Source organism: Equus quagga, chromosome 8 (genome assembly GCF_021613505.1).
Source record: "Equus quagga isolate Etosha38 chromosome 8, UCLA_HA_Equagga_1.0, whole genome shotgun sequence".
In the NCBI taxonomy this organism is placed as follows: domain Eukaryota; kingdom Metazoa; phylum Chordata; class Mammalia; order Perissodactyla; family Equidae; genus Equus; species Equus quagga.
In genome coordinates this window covers 109,670,184-109,691,633 of record NC_060274.1, presented here as the reverse complement: position 1 = coordinate 109,691,633, position 21,450 = coordinate 109,670,184, and the positions used below count along the sequence as shown (strand labels likewise).

The 21,450-nt window shown below is 39.5% G+C and overlaps 1 protein-coding gene across 1 annotated transcript in view; it reads left to right on the top strand.

Annotated features, from left to right (window-relative positions):
- Positions 1-761: 761 nt before the first annotated feature.
- TSGA13 (testis specific 13) overlaps positions 762-21,450 on the top strand; it is a 37,883-nt gene continuing 17,194 nt past the window's right edge. Inside the window, exons 1-2 of the mRNA XM_046668947.1 lie at positions 762-846; positions 4,746-4,940. Coding sequence (XP_046524903.1) covers positions 762-846; positions 4,746-4,940 — 280 coding nt within the window. The remainder of the gene's footprint in view (positions 847-4,745; positions 4,941-21,450) is intronic.

The window sequence follows — 21,450 nt, the reverse complement described above, 5'->3', positions numbered from 1 at the left end:
CTTTCAAAATATTCTGGTTTAGTAAAGGGGAAGAAAAGAAAAGTAGTCAAAAACATACAAACGTTTACAAGATGGTAGGATCCTGTATTATCTATAGCTAATCACAACTTATTAACAAGTTCCCACTCCTGTTAATGACAGAGGAAAAATTTTAATTTGTCAAACTCTCTCTCAGGGCTGCCTCCTTCCAAGGGTCTCCCTGCTCCTTCCCGCCATGGTTTCTGAATCCAGGAGTTTATGTATCCTCGTTATGGCAGAAAGGGAAGCAGTCTCAGGGCTGTGTACTGTGCTGTTCTGTGAGTCCTCACTCATTTTCCATGCTGTGTTGCTTTTCTGTGGGTCTCTGGACACATAGTGCTTGTGCCTGATGAGTTGCAACAGGTCCTGGCTGGTTCTTTTAGCTGCTTTTCTGACGCTTGCTGCTGGAGCCTGTGGTCCTGCTGTAGCCTCACATGAGGTTTCTTTGCTGGATGCAACTTTCTCATTCCAAACACAGACCTCTTCTGGACTTTGGGTTTTCTCAGCATTTCTGCACCCTCTCATCAAGGCATGAAAGATATTCTGGTTCCCCTCCATACCACACCAAGGCCACAGGGAACTGGGGTGCAAACACAGGGCCATCTGCCTAGACACCTTTCAGCCATTTCAGAATTACTTCTTGAATGGCATCATATTGCCCAAGCACCACGCTGAACATGGAGTGGAAGTGAGGGACCATCCCAGAAGTTCCAGATTCTACCTCAACTTATCTGGGGTTCCTGATGTCGTGTCCATCTTCCCTATTCTGGAACAAGACCCAAGGAACGACGGGGCTAATGGGTTCCTTCTCAGGGACCCTAACTCCAGGTAAGTCTACTCTCAACCCCTCTGACCTTCCCACCTCCTTGGCTCTTCCAATTGGAAGAACACTTCACTTCCTCCCTCAGGAGATGACAACTTCCCACCATCATACTCTGAGTTGGCTCTGCCTATTGATTGTAGGCATGCCTATTGCTTGTAGGTAGCATGTCTAGGCTACATGCTTCACTGTTAATATTTGGGTGTTTGGAATTTGGAGCTTCATTTACTTTCCCAACAAAGCTTTCAAGACTATTGTTGAGTTATAGTTATAGTTCAAAAGCTGAACTGGAGTCATTATTTACCTTTACATTCCTCAGAGAATGAACAATCACGATGTTCTCTGAGACAGATGGATGCCACTGGTTAAAAACGGAATGGTCACATGGAAAAAAATAAGAAAAAAAATCGCATTAATATTTTTCAAAATATATCTCCCTCATACCAATTTTTAATCTAGTTAAAGATGAAATTATTAGTTCTGAAGGTGGAACTAAGAGCAGGGTTTTCCCCCCTCTGACTAATTGGGTCCTTACAAAAGGACACATTTATCAAATACGAATAAAACCAAAGGAAGCTTTAGTCTGTTGTCTGCAGACCCCTAGAATCAGAAAAAGCCCCGGGGAAAGGCAAGAGCACAGTTATTGCTGCTCCAGGAGGATGTGTATGGTACAAGTAGATGGCAGAGAGGGTACCAGCAGCATCCTATCATCCTGCTGTCCCCAAGGAGTTCTAGGTCCACTCATCTAGTTGAGGGAGGGCCAGCTACTTGGTCAGTGGGTTCCAGCAGGGGTCAGCAATGGATCGGACTGGAGTGCATCTAGCAGCCCCAGAGGCAGTGCTAGAGCCTTTCCTTCTGGGGCTGTGTGTACTCATGGCTTTTACCTAAAAAAACCTGGCTTTCATGGGCCAGGACATACATTTCAACAAATATTTATTGAGTGTTCACATTGTGTCAGGCACTGTAATAGGCACGTAGAATACACAGGTGAATAAAACAAAGATCCATGCCCTCGTGATCTTATATTCTAGCAGAAGGGATATAAAAATAAACAATAAGTAAATTATATAGTACGTAAGGTAATAAAAGGTATGAATTTAATAAAAAGTAGAGCAGGTTAAGTGGGATCAGGAGTGCTGGGTGGGAGTAGGGGTTAGATTGAAGTAATAAATAGAGTGATCTGGATAGGCTTCATTGCACAAATAAGATATGAACAAAGACTTGAAGGGCAGGAGATATCTGGGGGAAAACTCTCCAGGCAGAGGGAACAGCTAAAGAAACAACCCTAGGGGATGAGATCAAGAAACAGAAAGGAGACCAGGATGGCTGCAGCAGAATTATGATAAGAAGGAAGGGAGAATGCCAGATCATATGGACCTTATAGGCCATTGTAATGACTTTGTCTTTTCCTCTGGGTAGAGTGGAGAGTCATTGAGATTTTGAGCAGAAGCATGATATGATCTACCTTATCTTTAAAAGGATAATTCTGACTGCTATGTTTGAGGAGTTTAAACAAGGAGACATGTTAGGAGGCTATTTCATTAATCTAGATAAGAGATGATGGTGGCTTGGACCAGAGTGATGATAGGGGAGGTTGAGAGAAGTGGTCAGACTCTGATATATTTTAAAGGAAATGCCAATAGACTTTCCTAAAGGATTGGCTATGGGGAGTGAGAGAATGAGAAAAGTCAGAATGACTCAAAGTTCTTTGACCTGAGCAGCTGGGAGGATGGAATTGCCATCAACTGAGATGGAGAAGGCTAGAAGAGGGGGCAGGTTTGTAGGGGAAGAGCAAGTGTTCCATTTTGGAGATATGGAGTTTGAAATGTATGTTAGACATCCCAGTGGAAAATTTGAATAGGCAATGAAATGTCGTGTCTGGAGTTTGGAAGAAAGGTCTGGGCTAGAGATAAAAGTTTGGAGTTAACAGCAATTTAAAGCTCTAAGTCTGAATTAGATCAACAAGAGAGTGAGTGTAGGGGGAGAAGAGAAGAAAGGCTAAGACTGATGCCTGGGTCATTCCAACATGAAGAACTGAGGGAGGTGAGGAGGGACCAGCAAAGGAGACTCAGAAGATGTGACCAGTGAGATAGGAAGAAAGCCAAGAATGTGATGTCCTAGAAGCCTAGTAAAGAAAGTGTATCCAAAAAGAGAGTGGCCCACTTTGTCAGAGGCTCATGCTAAGACAAGTAGGATGAAGGATGGAGAGCTGGCCATTGACTCTAGCCCTCAGTGGTCATTGGCAACCTTTGATAAAAGCAGCTGTCGTGGAGTGGTGGGAGTCAATGCCAGATTGCAATGGATTTAGAAAAGAACAGGAAGAAAGTGGAGACCATGGTTATAGGGCACTATTTTGAGACATTTTTCTGCAAATGGGAGCAAGAAATTGAGTGGAAATTGGTTGGAGACAATGGGGTCAAGAGAAGTGATTCTTTTTTTTTAAGATAGGGAAGTAGAAGGGGTTGGGGAGAAACAGCCTGTTTATATGCTAATGCTAATGAAAATGATCCAAGAGGAAACAAAAAGTTAGTAATGAAAGAGAGAAAGGGAGCAAAATTGCAGGACTGATATCTGTGAGGAGGCAAAGGCAATGATATCTAGTGCACAAGTGGAGGGATTGATCTTAGCTGGGAGCATGGATATTTCATCTGTGAAGCAGTCGGAGATTCAGATCTCTTCTCCATTAAGGCCTGCTCCATGTTATAGTGGTCCCTCAGTTACTCAATTACTAATACAAAATCTATGATGAGGCATTTACTTCCCTGATGAATTTCCGGGTTGCACAGTAAAGGGAAAACATCTAAGAATTCTGAGGTGTTAAATTCTGAGTTTTAAATCATAGATATATTTTTCCTTGGGTTGCTAATCTCTCTTAATTTCTCTTCCCAGCACCATTTTTAAAGCTGAGTTGGGAATTTTTATCTCCTTTGTAACCAGAATGACTGAGGCAGATGGGGTCTTCTGATACATTTGATGACTTGTTGGCCATTAGCTACAGTAATGTCCTTGCAACAGGCAACCTTACCTTGTTACGCAGGAGCCCTTGAACATGTATTCAGTCCTAGTTAGAGGACCACTGTGACTGCATTCAGAGTCTGGCCCATCCTGATGTAGTTCCTGTTATACAGAGGTAGCTTTTATTCTGGTGTCCTGGAAAGTAGACCTACCTTCCCATCTTCCCAAGTATTTGTATAGCTAATGCAAAACACTTTTCTCAGACAACCATCAGCTTAACAAGTTCTGGTTCATAGACAATGTCACAGTGATGGTCCCCTGGGATATTTGTGAGACTCTTCCTTAGCCCCTCATCGTGGGTGTTTTAGGTCTAGGATTAAAGGGTCTTAGCATCCACTCTTTATACTTTGGTGGAGACAGAAGGCACTTTGTTGACTAGGAAGTGGTAGGTCAACCTTCCTGATATTTCCCAGAATGCCAAATTCAGTTCAACAAGAGCTGAAAGTTGCTTTTCTCCAGGGCTGTAATTAGGAGCTGGTGGTGGCAATATGCATATCCAGAGGTTCAGAGACCACTTTTTTTTTTGTTAACACTCAATGTTCTGCCAGAGCTCTAGGAGACACATTATCTAACAAGGAGACTTCAAGGGGCAGGGGCGAGACCTCAAAGAAGAATGATAGAACTCTTGTGTACTGACTTGAGTCCCTCCTGCTTCTTAGGCTTCCCACTCAAGGGAGCCCCAAGGTAGGAGACTGATAGGTGACTAAGTAGATAAACTGGAATAAGATGCTGGTAACTAGACAAGTTGGCAAGGCACTGAGTCTCCTTCTTGGAAAAAATCACCTTCAGGGGAAAATCCTTGTGACAGCAGACACTTAATGCTCAGAAGTCAGAAAAGGCGTTGAGACTTTGGAGCTTGGGTATGTGCAAAATACCCCTGAATGGGCTCTAGATAAGGACATCATTGATACAATCCTACAAGAAAATTCTGAAGGAGAACAGGACACCAAGAAAAAGGTCTTGCCACACCACAAAGTGGTACAAGTCAGGAGAATTCGAACTACCGTAGTGAAGTATGCTGAGAGTGTGCTGCTGAGCATCACAAGTGAAGGGGATGCTGCTAGTTGGAGTGGACAGAGATCTAAAGGCAAGCATTGACTGTATCAATGGCAGCAAATAATTGTAGTAGATGTTATATCTGAGCCAAGTTAAAGACCCACACAACAAGTTTTATGAGTCATCTGTGGCCAATCTTTTTAAGGGACCCTATGGGAGAATTAAAGAGTTAAGTGGTAGGAAAATGACCTCTACTGAAGGCTATTAGGCATAGTTGTTGAATTTTCCATAAAGGCCTTAAAAGCCACAAGGCACCAGACTGTCCCATGTCATTTAGAGTCCCAGCAAAAAATATATAGCACATTCAAATTGGGTCAATAGAAGAGTTTAATAAAAGCGCTATCCTCAATGGCATGAGTAGAGGTTAAGCAAGGGATAGTTCGGTATCCTGCAGCTATTAACTTAGGGTGCCATTACCATTCCTAGACTTGAAGGAGCAAGGAGAGGGGCTTAGCAACAGGTTACCAGAACCTAAAGAGAGAGAGCTGTGTGGAAAGGTTCACCTGACAGGTGCAATGTTCTTCAGTTAAGGGACGAAGCCAGCTTGCAACAAGTCTTCCAGGAAGAGACCTAGAAAAAATTACCAAGATCTCACTCTCCTCCCTCCCATGGGTCTGTTTTCACTTGTTCACCATTGGCCAAACCCAACTGGAAGCCAGAGAACAAGAGAGTATCTTGACTGGGTCAGATTTCTGAGGATGAGAAATGTAGAGAGTAGATATGGAGGGATATCAAAAGATATTCAGTAAAATATCAGTAATTTTGGAGGACTAGAGGAATACCAGTGGTCTTTTTTTTTTTTTTTTTTTTTTTTAGTTTAACTTGTTTAGATGACAGAACAAAATATCTGTTCACTCAGAACAGGAGATCTAGACCACACATTATGGAACCCCACCTCTAAGCTGCATTCCCCAAGAAGAGCAATAACCACCATACAGTTAGCATGGCCAATAAGATCAATTTTGAAAAACATTACCGTTTACCAATTTATAATTTTAATGTTCTTTTATCCCTATTACAGAGCAAGGGCAATATATTTCCATTGTAGAACATTTAGAAAGATAGAAACCAAAAGGAGAAAATAAAACTGTCTTGTAATCCCACATTCCGGCAATAATTACTGCTGATATTATGGGATATATATTTTAAGTTTCTTAATCATACCTTACATATGTATTTGTATATTTTTAACTTCTTATTTTGACATAATTTTAGGCAAAGTTGCAATACTATACACAAAATTGCCATATTTCCTTCACAATAATCGTTCAAATGTTAAACCTTTCACCACATTTGCTTCATTCATATTTTTTCTCACTCTGTGTGTATACACACGCTCATATATACATACACAAATATAATTTATACACATCCCACACGTATATTTTTTCCTGAATCATTTGATAGTAATCAATTTTAAAATTTTAAGAGGCAAGGTATGCCAATAACCTCTAAACCATCAATATCCCCAAGTGTAATAAGAAATCCTCAGAATTAAGAATGAGAGAATAATAATGATAACAGAGCCGGTATCAAGGAATTTCCATCAGATCAGAGCAGACTTATCAAGAAATTGAACACCCTTAGACCTTTGTAAATACCCTGGGGTCTTATTGCAATCCTGAGAGAGGCTGTGGAGGGTCCTGGGTGACAAGTGCCCAGCCATGCTCCTATTTATGGGAATGAGACTTTTAAACTGGGCTAGCCTGAGAGATATCAGGTAGCCATTAGAGGGCTCAGAGAGGGACCTAAGAGAGCCACCTGTGAGTGGATGTCTGAAGGCATTGAGCAGCCAGACAAGTGATGCTCCACTCCAAAGATATTGCTGCTTGGCATCCCATCTCATTTAGAGTGTAGTATATCATTGTGGAAAAGTCAATTCCAGGTGTCCAACTGTAAATGCTTGGTATAGAAGATAAAGAAATCTGTCATTCCTACCAGGATATAATCTCCCCCCCCAGTGGAATCAGTATGGAAAGCAGAGAAAGTAAGGCCTTCTGTTATCTGTCAGGTGCTGATTTAAGCAGAATAATGTGTTGGGACTGGGTTAAATAATTTTTTTTCCAACATAGCACATCACCTTGAGAATTGGCATAAAATAGAGCCAGATGCTAAAATGCCTTCCTATATTGTTTTCCAAGTCTAGACCAGTTCCTCTGAGATGTATAGTTAAGGATATCAGATTATCCATGCTTCTAAAAGCCAAATGGCAAGAGGCTTACCCACAGGGTCAAAGCACTGCAGCTGGACATCAGTAGACAGAAGCCAAGAGTGTCCAACTCAGGGTTATCGAGGAGCGGTTGATGCTTATCTGATCCCAGACTTGGCCCTATTTTAAAAGAGAAATTGCATTATTTTCCTTATAAACTGACACACGTTTTAATTAATTTAGGAGACTGTCTGTTGACCAAAACGAGAAAGACTCATTTTAGCATAGTAATTCCTCACAGAGTGATTTTCCTGAGGATACCTACCAATGTCCTGTCCGGGAAGCTGGCAGTTGGTACTCCAGGTGAATGACTTCTTAGCCAAGTGATTGACCCTGTGCTTTAAGATCAAGAGGAAAAAATGGAGAAGAGATGGTATGGGATGGCTAACAAGGAAGAGAGGAAGCCAGGACTACTCCCTCACCAAGTTCCCACTTCCTGGAAAGAACTGCATGGGACCCTCCAAATGCCTGTTTGCCCAGGAGTTAGCTGCAGAGGGTGGATGGGTTTAGGGGTTACAGTCTTGTTGGGACTGCCACAGCAAGGCAAAGATGTACACACATGAAAAGAATGTGATGTGAGGACCCCAGTCGGAAGGTAGCCAGGGGGAGAGCTCGAGAGTTAGTCTGCTCTCAGTGGAGCCTGTTGAAACTACCACCTTGCCTACACCGTGCCCATAGACGAACCAAAGAGAGACATAGACAATTTCTTCATGGGCAACCCCAAAGAAGGTTTCTATCTTTGCTATCTGTCCTCCCCACTCTCTTATCAGAGGGTCATGTGACAGCGAGAGAGGGGTGAGAGCCAGACTGCCTCCCTCCAATCTAAGCCACTAGGAACTAGGGTGAATAAGGAGGTTAGGGGAGAGCTTAAAGTCATACATATAAGATTTAAGTTGTAGAATGAACAGCAAGGAGTCATAAGAACTGAAAACGACCGTTCTAATAGATGAATCATTAGGAACCAATAGGAAAGTAAGTTTCAAAAGAGCAAATAATAGCAGTCACTAGGGAAAAAATTTCATTTGATACACAATAGTTGAGACTCTTCCCTGACAGTTACCGTTAGACATCCAGACATTTATGTCCTCCCCCTCTTAAGACCTCGAGATTCCATCCATACTCCTCTCTCCACTTTTGCCCTCTTAGTACAGCAGCAACCTTACAAGGATCAAATGCACACCAACCAACATCATAACCTCCTTTTTAATCTATTTTCCCAGTGGCACCAGGAGCCCCAAATGGTCAAGAGGTGGTCTCGGCTTCTAATTCAATGAGACCATTGTGGATCTCCCGGTGGAAACATTCCTTTCTTGGTATTAAGAGCTTTAAACAAGCAAAATCCAAAGCAGTGGAGAAGGAGAAAAACTACTTTGCAAGTGACAGGAGAATCCCATTCCAACATTTACCCTGACGCATGTATTCTGGCTTTGGGAGAAACAGCCCCCTATATAGTCCTGGGTCAGACACATGCCCCATCAAGCATCCTGATCCTGCAAGTGTTGTATCTCAGATGACAACAAAACTGAATCCTCAAAAGCCTTTCTACCCAGTGACATCTGGATGACATGGTACATGGTAAAACCAGTGAGTCCCATCGGATTTAATTAACATTTTGCTCTGCTTCTTTTATGAAAGAGTGAATTTCTTGGTCCAAAACAGTTACACAAAATATTGTGTTAGTAAATCAACTCTAAGACCAAAAATGACGCTAATGGGAGAAGAAGAGTAGACAAAGAAAAAAATTCATATCCAGAATAAGTGTTTTTTCCACTGTAAGGAAAAAGCAGTCCCATTCATGAATGAGGAGATTTAGTGTAACTCATCTGCCACCATTCACCTGACTGTGAGGGCTCAGAGGTCATTGCTGATCACAGGTTGATAACCTGAAGAGGAAAAATAAAATCTGTGTTATAATCCATGTTAGATATGGAGTATAAACTCCTGTCTGCCACTATTTCACTTTGTTCATGACACCATGAAACAAGTTCTCAGTGCTGGGAAAGAGACCAATTGACATCTACAGGACAGGTCATTTTATCTACCTGATAATTTAGCCTTCTCTGTAGTAGGAGCCTTTTGGTGAGCAGCCACAGGATACACAGATATCCTTACACTCTGGGTTCACTCTGAGCATGTAACACAAAGGAAAGTATAGTACATAATGTTGTTGCCACGCTTAGACCCAAAAAGCAGAGGGAAAAAAGAAGACCCAGAAATATAAAGTCATGCAGAGAGGGCCACCTAGAAGAAAGCTGTGACACTCATTTGAGATAACCCAGCAGGCAAAGAGTCAGGGGAATATATAATTTAACTTCAATCTCCTTCTTCCCTCTCATCTCCTGTTGGGGAGCCTATTTACCAAACCGTTCCAGAAACCAGAGGACAAATGATGCAGATCAAACAGGTCCGCCTTCTAGAGCAGACAGCAGGAAATGGGCAGAGAGGTAGAAACAAGTGACAAGTAGATCTAGAGAGGCACACAGGAGATACCCAGCAGACATTTCTTCAAAAATTATTTATCAAATTCACCTACTATGTGCCAAACACTATTCCAGATGTCGGGGACAGAACAGTAAAAAAAAAAAAAAAACAAAAACAAAATAAAACAGACAAAAATGCTTAACCTCATGGAGCTCATAAAATAAATAAAGTACATGCATAAAATATAGTGTATTAGATATTCACAAGTCATAATGAGAAAATAAAGCAGGGAAGGGATATGAGAAAATGTTGGCTGAGGAAGACTATCATAATCTTAAATAAGATGACAGAGAGGGCTGCATGGAAAACCTGAAGGAGGTCAGGAAGCGAGCCTGTAGATATCGGGGAAGATTAAACCAAACATAGGACATAGCAAGTGGAAAGGCTCTGAGATGTGAGTACACCTGGTGTATTTGAGGACCATGAGAATGTTAGTGAGTGAGGTGGACTGAGCAAGAGAGACAGTATTAAGAGAGAATATCATAGAGGTGAAGGAGTTGGGGAGGCAGGGTGGAGGATATAACTTGTAAAACTCTACAGGACATTGACAGAAATTTGGCCTTTCCTCTGAGTGAGATGGGAAACCTTTGGAGGCTTTTGAACAGAGGAGCAGTATGATCTGACATGTGCATGCGTCATCATTCTGGCAGCTGTGTTGAGATAGACTGACATGGAAAGGAGGATCAAGGTTAAGAGAAGGAGATCAGTTAGGAGGATATTGCAAGAACCCAGTCAAGAGACAGTGTTGGCTTAGACCATGGTGGTAGCAGGGATATTGGATGGTAAAGTTGACAGGATTTACTGAAGGATTGAATGTGGATGTGAGAGAAAGGGCAAAGGTTGACTCCAAGGTTTATTGGCTACTGGGAAAAAGTAATTGCTATTTACTGAGACAGGAAGGATTGCAAGAAGTCAGTTTGGTGTTTATTGCACTGAGTGGATATTAGGAGCTCAGTTTTGGACATGTTTGACATCCACGTGGAGACGTGAAGGTGATGGATGGATATTTGAGTCTAGATCTTAGGAGAGAGGAGGAGATTTAAATACGCATTTGACAGGGTGGTGCCCTGGAAACCAAGGAGAGGTGATCTTCTATGACAAGTGCTGCTGATAGTTTAAATAAGATTTGACCTAAAATCACCATTGGAAGAAGCAATGCAGGTGACATTGAGGAGAGCAGTTTTAGTAAAGGGGAGGGATGTGAGGTGGTCTGAAGCGAGATCAAGAAAAATGGAAGGAGACACATTGGAGATAGTAAGTACAGACAAACCTTGCAAGGAACTTTGCTATAAAGGGAAGGAGAGGGAAGTGGGGTCAACATAAGGTTTTTAAAGACAGAAGAAATTAAAAACCTTTTCTCTCAAACCTCATTGTCACCAGTCCTCCAATCTTGATCAATTAAAATTTATCTCAGAAATTGAGGTATGAGTCTATTTAAGAAAATCTATCAACAAAATTCACAACATCAACAGACTAAAGGGAAAAATGCAGAAAAAAACCCTGACACTATAAGGCAGCAAAAACATTTGATTTTTGATAAACACGTATTTATGATGGAAAAAATACCTTTCAGAAAACTAGGAATAGAAGGAAATCCTTCACCTTGATAAAGTTTGTATGTCAAAATCTATCAGCAAACATAATTAATGGAGAAACTTTAGATCAGGAGCAAGATTAAGATGCCCTCTCTCTCCTATTGTTTATACTCAAGGTCTTGGCCAATTTTATAAGAAAGAAAAAGACAAGTGGCTGAAAGGATTGGAAGGAAAGAGACGAAACTGCCATTACTTGCAAATGATATGATCATTGATCCAGATAAACCAACAGAATCAACAAACCATTGTAAAAAATTTCTCTAAACCAATAATAACCAACTAGAAAATGTAATAAAAATAAAACACTATTCACAGTAGTAACAAGAAAACTATGAAATAACTAGGATTAAATTTAATCCAATATGCATAAGATATCTATGAAGAAAACTTTAAAACTCTAGTAAAGGATACTAAGAAAATCTAAATAAAAGGAAATTTATCCTCTTAAATGGGACAACTTGATAGTGTAACAACTTATTTTTTGAAAAAAACTACTAAAGGATATAAAGAGGATTTAAATAGAAAATTTCATGCTTTTGTATGGTACAACTTTATATTGTAACAATGTTTCCCTAAATTCATCTATAATTTTAAATAATCTAAGTCAAAATTCCAGTTGGATATTTTGAGGAAGATGATAACCTTAGCCTTAAATATGAATAAAATTCAACTTTAAAAGCATTAAGCCTTAAAGAAATAAGATTATAGAGGTGGAATTTGCCCTACTTGATATTAACAGAATATTGGCTCTTAACACCTGAGATGAACAAGTTTTGGCTCAAGAGCAAACAAATAGATCAATGGAATAGAATAGAGAATTTAGAGACAACCCTTTAAGTATCAGAATTTAACTTGTACTAAAGAAGGTACCAAAAATCCATTGAGAAATGAAGATTAATTGATTGATAGTAGATGATGTTGAGGAAACTGGCTCACTGTGTGGAACAATATAAGCTGAATTATTATCTAACATCATCACTATATTGAGAAATATAAACTGGATCCTTATCTAACATCAAATACAAAGGAGGATTCTAGATGCGTTTAAAGACTTAAATGTGGGGAAAAAAGTCATAGGGGAAAATTCAGAAAATATCTTTATGTCCTAGAAGCAGGGACGGACTTTTAAATAAAAGTTGGAAAACACAAACCATAAGGCAAAATGTTGCTGAACTTGGTTACATTAAAATTAAAGCTTTCTAAACCACAGTGAAGTACCACATCACACCCACTAGAATGGCTACAATTTAAAACGATGGAAAATAGTAAGTATTCTCAAGGATATGGAGAAACTGGAACCCTTGTACATTGCTGGTGGGAATGTAAAATGGTTCAGCCATTGTAGAAAATAGTATGGTGGTTCTTCAAAAGTTAACCATAGAATTACCTTATGATCCCACAATTCTACTCTTAGGTATATACCCCCTAAGAATTATAAACAGGGGCTCAGACAAGTGCATGTACACACATGTTCATAGCAGGACTATTCACAATAGCCAAAATGTGGAAACAGCACAAATCGATCAAAGGAAGAATGGATAAACAAACTGTGGTATACTCGTGCAATGGAATATTATTCAGCCAAAAAAAGAATAATGACATGTACTATAACATGGATGAACCTCCAAAACATTATGCTAAATGGAAGAAGCCAGACATAATAGGTCACATGTTGTATGATTCCATTTATATGAAATATCCAGAATAGAAAAATCTATAGAGATAGAACAGATTGGTGGTTGCCACAGGCTGGAGGATAGGGAGGATGGGGAGAAATTGCTCAACGCCCAGGGTGTTTTACTTTGGAGTGATGGAAATGTTTTGGAACTAGATAAAGGTGGTGGTTGCATGACATTGTAAATTAACTACATGTCTCTGAATTCTTCACTTTAGAGTGGTTAACAAAAAAGTCTTGGTGAAGGTACTAAAAAAAGATGCTTTCTATCCAGGGAAAAAACTAATAGGCAGATAACAGAATTAAAGAAGGGCTGACCCCATGGCCGAATGGTTAAGTTTGTGCACTCTGCTTCGGTGGCCCAGGGTTTCGCCAGTTCAGATCCTGGGCATGGACATGGCACCACTCGTCAGGCCATGCTGAGGCAGCATCCCACACAGCACAACCGGAGGCACTCACAACTAGAATATACAACTATGTATTGGGGGGCTTTGGGGAGAAGAAGAAGAAGAAGAAAAAAGAATTAAAGAAGATATTCTTTAAATATTCTTTAAATATTCTTTAAAACTGACAACGAATTAATATCTAGAATATACAAAAGAAATCTTGCAAAAGATATAAATCAGCATTTGCAGAAGTTGATAAAGATACGAAGAAATGCTCACATTCATAATCAGAGAAATGCAAATTAAAACAACAGCGATATATTAATTTACATCTATTAGATAGGAGAAAATTGGAAAGTTGAATGATGCCAATTGTGGATGGGGGGATGTATCTTAGATCATGTTCCCCAGAAGCAGATCTTGAGATGTAGCTTCATTTGCAAGTGATTTAATAAGGAAGTCATCTCAGGATAAACGTAAGGGAGTAGGGGATGCAGGACAGAAAAGCAGAAGAAACCAAACAAGGAGTATTTCAGACAGAGTCCTAGCCTCAACCTGATCCTGTGCAGAAGTTCTAGAGAGGAAATCACACCTCAGTCAAAACCATTTTGAGGCAAAAGAGCTGAGCTTTAATACCTAATCCTGAAGTCACCCATTGCCTATAGGATGCCCTGGGATGACCCCCAGGCACATCATATTCTCTGGGCTAAGTGGCTCCAACAGCCCAAGGGCAATCCTCTAAAGAAGTTTTTAGGACAGGCTAGAAGCAAATCACACAGAAACTGGGAGATGAGCCCACAGAGGAGGAAAAAAAAAAAAGAAAAGGGATCAATGAGTTTCTGGGCATAGCAAGAATAGTATCTGCAAGACGTGAGAATACAGGAAGCCCCAGGACTACTGGTGGGAAAATGGACTGAGGAAGCCATTGTTGAGAGCAATCTAGCATTTCTTAGGTAAATTATATTAGACAGACATATGCATATCATATGACTGAGCATTTTTATTTTGGGGTGTTGTCCCAAAGAAATTATAACATGGGTTCATAAGAAGAATAATTACTTGGACATGTCCGCAAGGACATGGCTTTTTTCCCCAAAACCCTAGGAGTCACTGATATGATCCTATTATCAAGGCTTCACACAGACTCCTTTCATCATCCTGACCTTTTAGCATCATTGGATCTACTGAATTGTAAGAGCCAAATGACATAACAGCTTGTTTGCAGACTGAACCAGCTGAAGAAACTTTTCTTGCTTTGGGCTCCACTCAAATTTGATAGTTTTTCAAGAATCACCTATTGAATTTGTCAATGCAACATACCCAAAAGTGTCATTTGTTGCCTCCAAGTATTGTGCCTTTTTCTTAATGTAAGGCAGGTCAGTCCTTTACCTGGGAGGAGATATCCTCATATACTCCAAAACTGGACCCCTTAGAAGATACATTGATGTAAAAGCCCTCATATTTTTCCCTTCCTGGCATACATGTGTTCTACTAAGGCTTTTAGGATACTTCTTGGACAAGTATAATTTCCTTTGGGATGGTGACAGGATCAAGGTCCTTGTATCAGTGAGGGTCCAGTCAGAAAAGTGGAAACCAGACTGAGGTCTAATTTCAAATGAAGAGTATTTAATAAAGGGAATTGGTTACACAGTTGTTGGAACACTGAACAAGCAAAAAGAGAGGTTGAGTTAACTCAGAGAGTAATATCTTTAGAAAGAAGCTACCATTCCTAGAGCTGAGGGAACAAAATGGAAGACATGATATTAGCAGAACCTAGAGAAAAGGACACTTTACTGCTAGTGTGTAAACTGCTGAGGTAGTGTAGCCCAGATCTCTTAAGGGGACATGGCCAAATGGGTAAGAGTATAGTGGGCGTGGTTACTACTTATATCCTGAGGGAGCATGGTGAGGTTATTGCTAAGAATTCTTGAAGAAGCTGGAGGCTGGAGTCTGGAGTTGGAGGGTATGCAGACTCAGACGGGAAACTGAAAGAGACTTCTTCCTTCCTAAACTTTCCAGTTTCTGAAAGTTCCTCCAATTGAAAGAACCTAACCAGAAGCTGGCTAGCAAGGGAATCTGAAAAATGAAGTTTGTAGAGGCCAGTTCCAGCATCATAGGTAAATGTCTGACACACTTAGTGGTGAAGTTGTCTTGCTGGCTCTGCCAGATGCAAGTAAACAACTTCTAGTATTTTTTATCCTAGCCAAGAAAATCCTGTACCTGCCTAGATTCACCTGGACATCACTAAGCTGCTGTTAGTGGCTGTATTTTGTTGGGGAGACTCTTGGACCTCACCTATAACATAGAAATGTGATGGCATAGGAGGCAAAGTAGAGAGATGAGGAAGAGATTTAAAAACAGGAAAAAGAGAGTGAGCAGAACGCTCTCTCTATGAATTCCATTCCTCTGTTTTCAGTCATTCTGTCTTATTATATTTTAGATGTGCCTAGATAAACAGTATATGGCTGGCTTTTTAAAATCCAACCTGAGAATGTCTATCTTATGGGTGACCTTATTCCATTTATGTTTATTGTGAATATTGGTTTATTTGAACTTAATTTCTACTATCTTATTTTGTGCTTTCAATTTACCATGTTTTCTTCCTTTTCCTTTCTTGACTTATATTGTGTCAATTTTTCTTCATTCCCTTCTATTTATTTGAAAATTATAAATTTATTTTCAGGCATCTCCTACTTAAGTCAATAATCCTTTCCTGAAAACCAAATGTTGTGTATAAAAATGCTAAGCAGGAGTGTATTTCCTATAATTTTAAATGGAAATATTGTAATGCATTATATATCAACAAAATTCTCCCAGTAAAGTTCTTAAAACATAAATAAAACACCTGTCTATCACTAACAAATCATCATTTTAGGAAGAAAAATGCTTTAAAATTTCTTTCTGATCAGAAGAAATTAATATAATTGTTAAACAGTTGATTTGATGCAATATTTGGTCTCTCAGCACGAGCAACATCTGAAATGTGTATTCATTTGTCAATACTTGTGCTTTGTAAAATGACTACGTATGATTTTGACATTCTGCTAATTGTATTTGGAATGTAAATCAAATTACTACTTGCAAATTTTTAAAATGCATATTTCTAAAGTTGTATTGAGTTTTATGGACATGAATACAAAGTTTTCTTAGATAAACAATGGATAGAAAACATTTGTATTGAGAGAGGTACTTCTATAAAATTGGTATTTAAAAGCAAGGACACATTCACAGGACTAACAAGTAAGATGTTTTGTGACTATATCTGTATATTCTTTTAGCAACTACCCTTAACATTTCAACATGCAATTTTTACAAAGTTAAGAAATGTATCATCCTCCTGAACAGATGGAGTTAAAAAGGAAGACTTTACCTGGGAACTCTCCCCTTCCACCTTCCCTAAGGTTGACCGCAATTTTGGTTTCATCTTGTTTTCTTGGTAACTATTCATTTTAAAAGCATTTAAAATTTAGAGAAAAGTTGCAAGAATAGTAGCTACCCTTAATGTAGACTGAAGAATTGTGTACATTTTGCCCCATTTGCTTTATCATTGGTTTTCAGAAATTTGAGCATAATACATCTCAGTGCAGTTTTCTTTTTGTTTATTGTGCTTTGGGTTTGTCGAGCCTCTTGAATCTTTCAATTGATATTTTTCTTCAAATTTGGAAAGCTTTGGCTGTTATCTCTTCAAATATCCCCCCCTTATAAGGACCTCTAATTACACATGGGTTAGACCATTTGATATTGTCCTACATGTCACTGAGGCTTTATTCATTCTCTCTATATGCTTCAGTTTGGATAGTTTCTTTTATTATGTATCAGATTTAGTGATATTTTCTTCTTCAATGTCTAATCTGCTATTAAGCCCTTCAGTGAAATTAGATATTTTATGTTTTTCTATGGAATATGTTAGACTCACTAAATTAGGTCATAAAAAGGCATACAAAGTTTTCCAAACATTAAAAAAGTAATGTCATGGAATGTTTTAATTGTGTGAAATAAAGTATCTGACCAAACAGTTTTTGAATAGGATGATGTATTTCTCTTCCATGTGTGGATATTTTCCCCTATATTAGTAGAGGTTTTGATTAGGTTAAGATTTTAATCTGATATAGTGCATATCTATATATTTTTTCTTTTTATAAATTGGGTTATGAAGCTTTCCAGGAGAATTTCCAAAAATGCTCACGGACCAACATAGAACCTCATAGATCCCCTGAGGGGTATCTGTGGGCCGACTCTAGCAACTTGTCCAATGGACTCTTTCCCCAGAGGACAAAGTCTCAGGTAAAGGTTAAAGTCTGTGCATCTTGAGGAGCTGCCTAAGGCTATACGGTAAGAAAGAAGAAAGAGGACTACGCCCTACCCCAACCTCCAGCATATTCTTAACCACTCAAAGATGTCGGGACATAGGAGGGAAAGAGGACAGGTGTTGGGGAAATAGATTGGACTCCTCGCAGCTCTGATTATGTAAAGCTCAAATCTTGTTTTAGTCACTATTTACAGGCTATTTTTCACATCCCAAATTATGAATCTGAACACCCAGAATGCATGTATAATATAATAACTATTAATTTGATCAGCTTTCCAAGACCTATTTAGCTATATTGATCCCCTCAAAGCCCAATCAATATCTTTTTTTCCTTGGCTCATATTTAAACTGGCCCTAAAACTTAAAATTCCTCTGTATCTGCTTATGGATTTCTGAATCATCCTTTTCCCAAGCTTTTCCTCCCAGGAATCATCAAAGGGAAGTCCCGCAATTGTTCTTACTAAGGACTTCCCAGCTGTTACCATCAGAGGGCGACTTTCAATAATTTCCTGGTTCCAGGCTCCCTCTGGGGGTATAATTTCAAATTGCTCTCTATCATCATTCCTTTCTTCTTCCATTAAATCTCTCTGGAGATTTAATGGCACCCAGTCATTTTCCCTGACCTACTATCATCAAAAATATCTCCCCAACCCTTTTCTAGCCTAGTCCCAAGTGTAAAAGCAGTTTGGTCCAGATATAAAATCAGTGGAACATCCTTCTATTCTTTTATAGAAGACTAGTTTGACGTTTCAGATCTCATGCCTTCCCTAAATATCAATCTCTCTTCTCTCATCTGCTGACATGTCCCTAGTTTGCCTTCTGTCTGTCATTTCTAAAGCTAACCTTCTCAGGTCATAGTTCTCTCTTCATTTGAAACACCCAGTAGGTTGGTGCTACCTGCTCATCAGGGCCTGCTCAGTTTCTGGGCCAGCCTGACTCCATGAATGAAGACTAACCAGATGCAGGCTCCTTATAGTGAATTTTCAGCCTCTGAAATGGTATTGTTACATTCTTCTTATAAGCAGAAGCCTCTTGCTCTTCATCTAGTCATTGCTATACTGCTATGGTATTCACAAACATGATTGGACCATAACTAATGGACATATCAGGGCCAAACTGAGAGCACAGAGCAGAGGGTGGGTAGGTAGGGAACTGCCTCAGAGAGGCTGTGGATAAGCCATACAAATCCCTTGATATTTGTTCCACTCTGATTTTTCCTGGCACCTAGTATTTCATCTTTAAGAACAAGATAAAAAGGAAGAAAGTATAGGATGGCTATCTAATACCACCAACAATGCCTAGCACTAATAAATCAAACCCAAAAATCTCTCATAGTCTACGTGAAACTTTTTGGTTGAGTTTTCAGTTAGTCATTCAATCAACAAATATTTGCTCAGTGTCTACTGTGTGCCACGTACTGCTGTTCCAGGTACTGAGGATATAATAGTGAACCAAGCATGCAAAATCCTTGTCACATTGGGACATACATTCTCATGAAGGAGATGGATAAATGAATATATACAAATATAATATAATATAATGTACATTATATTTATATATAAATAAAAAATATAAATTTATATATTTACAAATTTGTAACTTTAGGTAAATCTAAGGGTTTTGAAGAATAATAATGCATGTTAAAGGGATAGAATGTTACTGGGAGAGAGTACCTACTTGGGATGGCTAAGGAAGGCCTCTCTTATAAGGTGACACTTGCCCAGAAAAATGAATGAAGTGAGGGAGTAAGCCATAGGAAGTTCTTGGTGAAGAGTGTTCCAGAGGATGGAATTAACAAAAATCCTGAAAGGGAATGATCTTAGCATATTCAAGGAAGAGCAAGAAGTCCAAGATGGCAAGAGTCGCTGACATGATGGAGAGACTAGCAGGAGATGAAGTAGGGAGGGGGCGAGGAGGATCATAGGGTCTCGGAAATATGGTAAAGAGTTTGCATTTTATTTAACTGTGATAAGAAGTTATTGACAGGTTTTAAGCAAGAAAATTCTGTGATCTTTTTTCACATTAAAAAAGATCTATTTACAAAAATACGTTTGCTTCTTTCTTTCTCCTTCTGCTGTATGTCTTTTTCACTCTCTTGGCTTAACTAGGTGTTCATGAGGACATAGGGAAGCAGGCCCAGCTTGCAAACTCAAGGAGATAACATATTTAGGCCGTTTCACAGACTTTTCCTAAGGGCCTGAGAAAGATCATTTAGAATTCTTTCTTAGAAATTGTCTATGATTTCTTAAGGGAAATAGAGCTGATAAGAAATGCCAAAATGCAGTCTAATCTCTACCTGACAGATTGTTCACTTCCTAATATTACTTCCCTGTTTTCCCCCTCTCCTACCAAGGAGAGTCATCTCAAAAAAAGCTACAATTGTGTTTAGGCAGCCCAGAGTGAAAGGGAGATTTGACTTGGACCAGGGTGGTTGAAGAGCAGTCAGATTTGGAATATATCTGGAAAATGGAATCCATAGGACTTGAAAATGGATAGATTGGATGTATAGTTTAGGGAACGAGAGGGATCAAGGATAACTCCAAAGTTTTTTGCCTAAACCACAGAATGAATGGCAATACCCCTTCCTGAGATGAGAAAGATGGAGGGAGGAACGGGTTTGAAGGGGAGGGAGAATCAAGAATTATTTGGACCTGTCAAGTCTGAGATGCCAGTTAGACATCCAAGAGCTGATATAAACCACAACTGCATACAGTCCCCAACCAGAATGTAAGCTCCAAGAAGACGGGGGCTTTCGTCTGTTTTGTTCACACTGTATCCTCTGAACCTAGATGAGGCCCTGGCACATAGCAGTGTTTAACAAGTTTTTGCTGAATGAATGAATAAATAAATGAATCAATGTGAGTCTGAGGCTTTTGTCATTTGAAGTCCTAGCCTGCAGCCCTTGCTGATCAGAATGATAGAAAACAAACTGTGGCAACAAGCACCACTTATTAACACCTAGAATAGTGAGAGAAAGCAGGGTCCAAGGGGTCTCTTCCCTCTATTGGATCTCAAACTCAAATTTCTGGATTGGCCTGCCACATAGAGGAGAGAAGAATAAAGAGATTTGGGGGCTGGAGCCTGAACAAAGAAGTGCGCCATACTACTTATGTGATCTTTTAATATATAAGATCTTCCCAAAGAATGAAAGAAGGCTGAATAGTGATAGGGATTTCCTTCTTGAGGGAAAGCAAAGGGGAGAAGTGAGAAAGAAGAGACTTCCTTGAGAACTCCCTTCGCACTCCCAATGCCCATCAGCTAAGTCTCAGAACATCAGTGTTTGAAAGCTTTTGCCAGTATTGAAATTCAATATATGGCTTGGTATGAAAATGAAATGTATAGGAAGATATATACAGTTTGGTACGATTATGTATCATCCTACATCACTGTTGCTGGCTATGGCACCATGCCAAGTCTGGTGTTATTTGGAAGAACTGGAAAGAGCAAGAAAATAAAAAAAAGTAAGAGGGTGGGAGGAAGCTTCTGGGATTCAGCTTTGCTGAAATGCCGATAAATTGGTGTTAGTTGCCTAGGTCCACCTTTTGTGGGTGGACTCAATTATGACTCTCATTTGTGACACTATGCTTCCCATATCAGGGTAGAATTCTGTAATATTTACAAATATTCTTCTGTCTTGGAGAGAGGTGTCTAAATTGATCACATCTACTTCCTAAATCATTCTTTCTTACAATTGGGTCTTTGATGGTTGGACTTAAAGCTGAGACTGCGACCTGGTTCTCTGATCTCCTTCTGTTAAGCTAGATCAGGAGAAAGGCTCTAGGGAGACACAAGAATGAAACTTATCTGTGGGGTTGGAAGGAGCTATGAATAGGAGAGAATATCCTCTGCCCCTTTGTATATCATCCCCCCATACTTGAAATTTTTA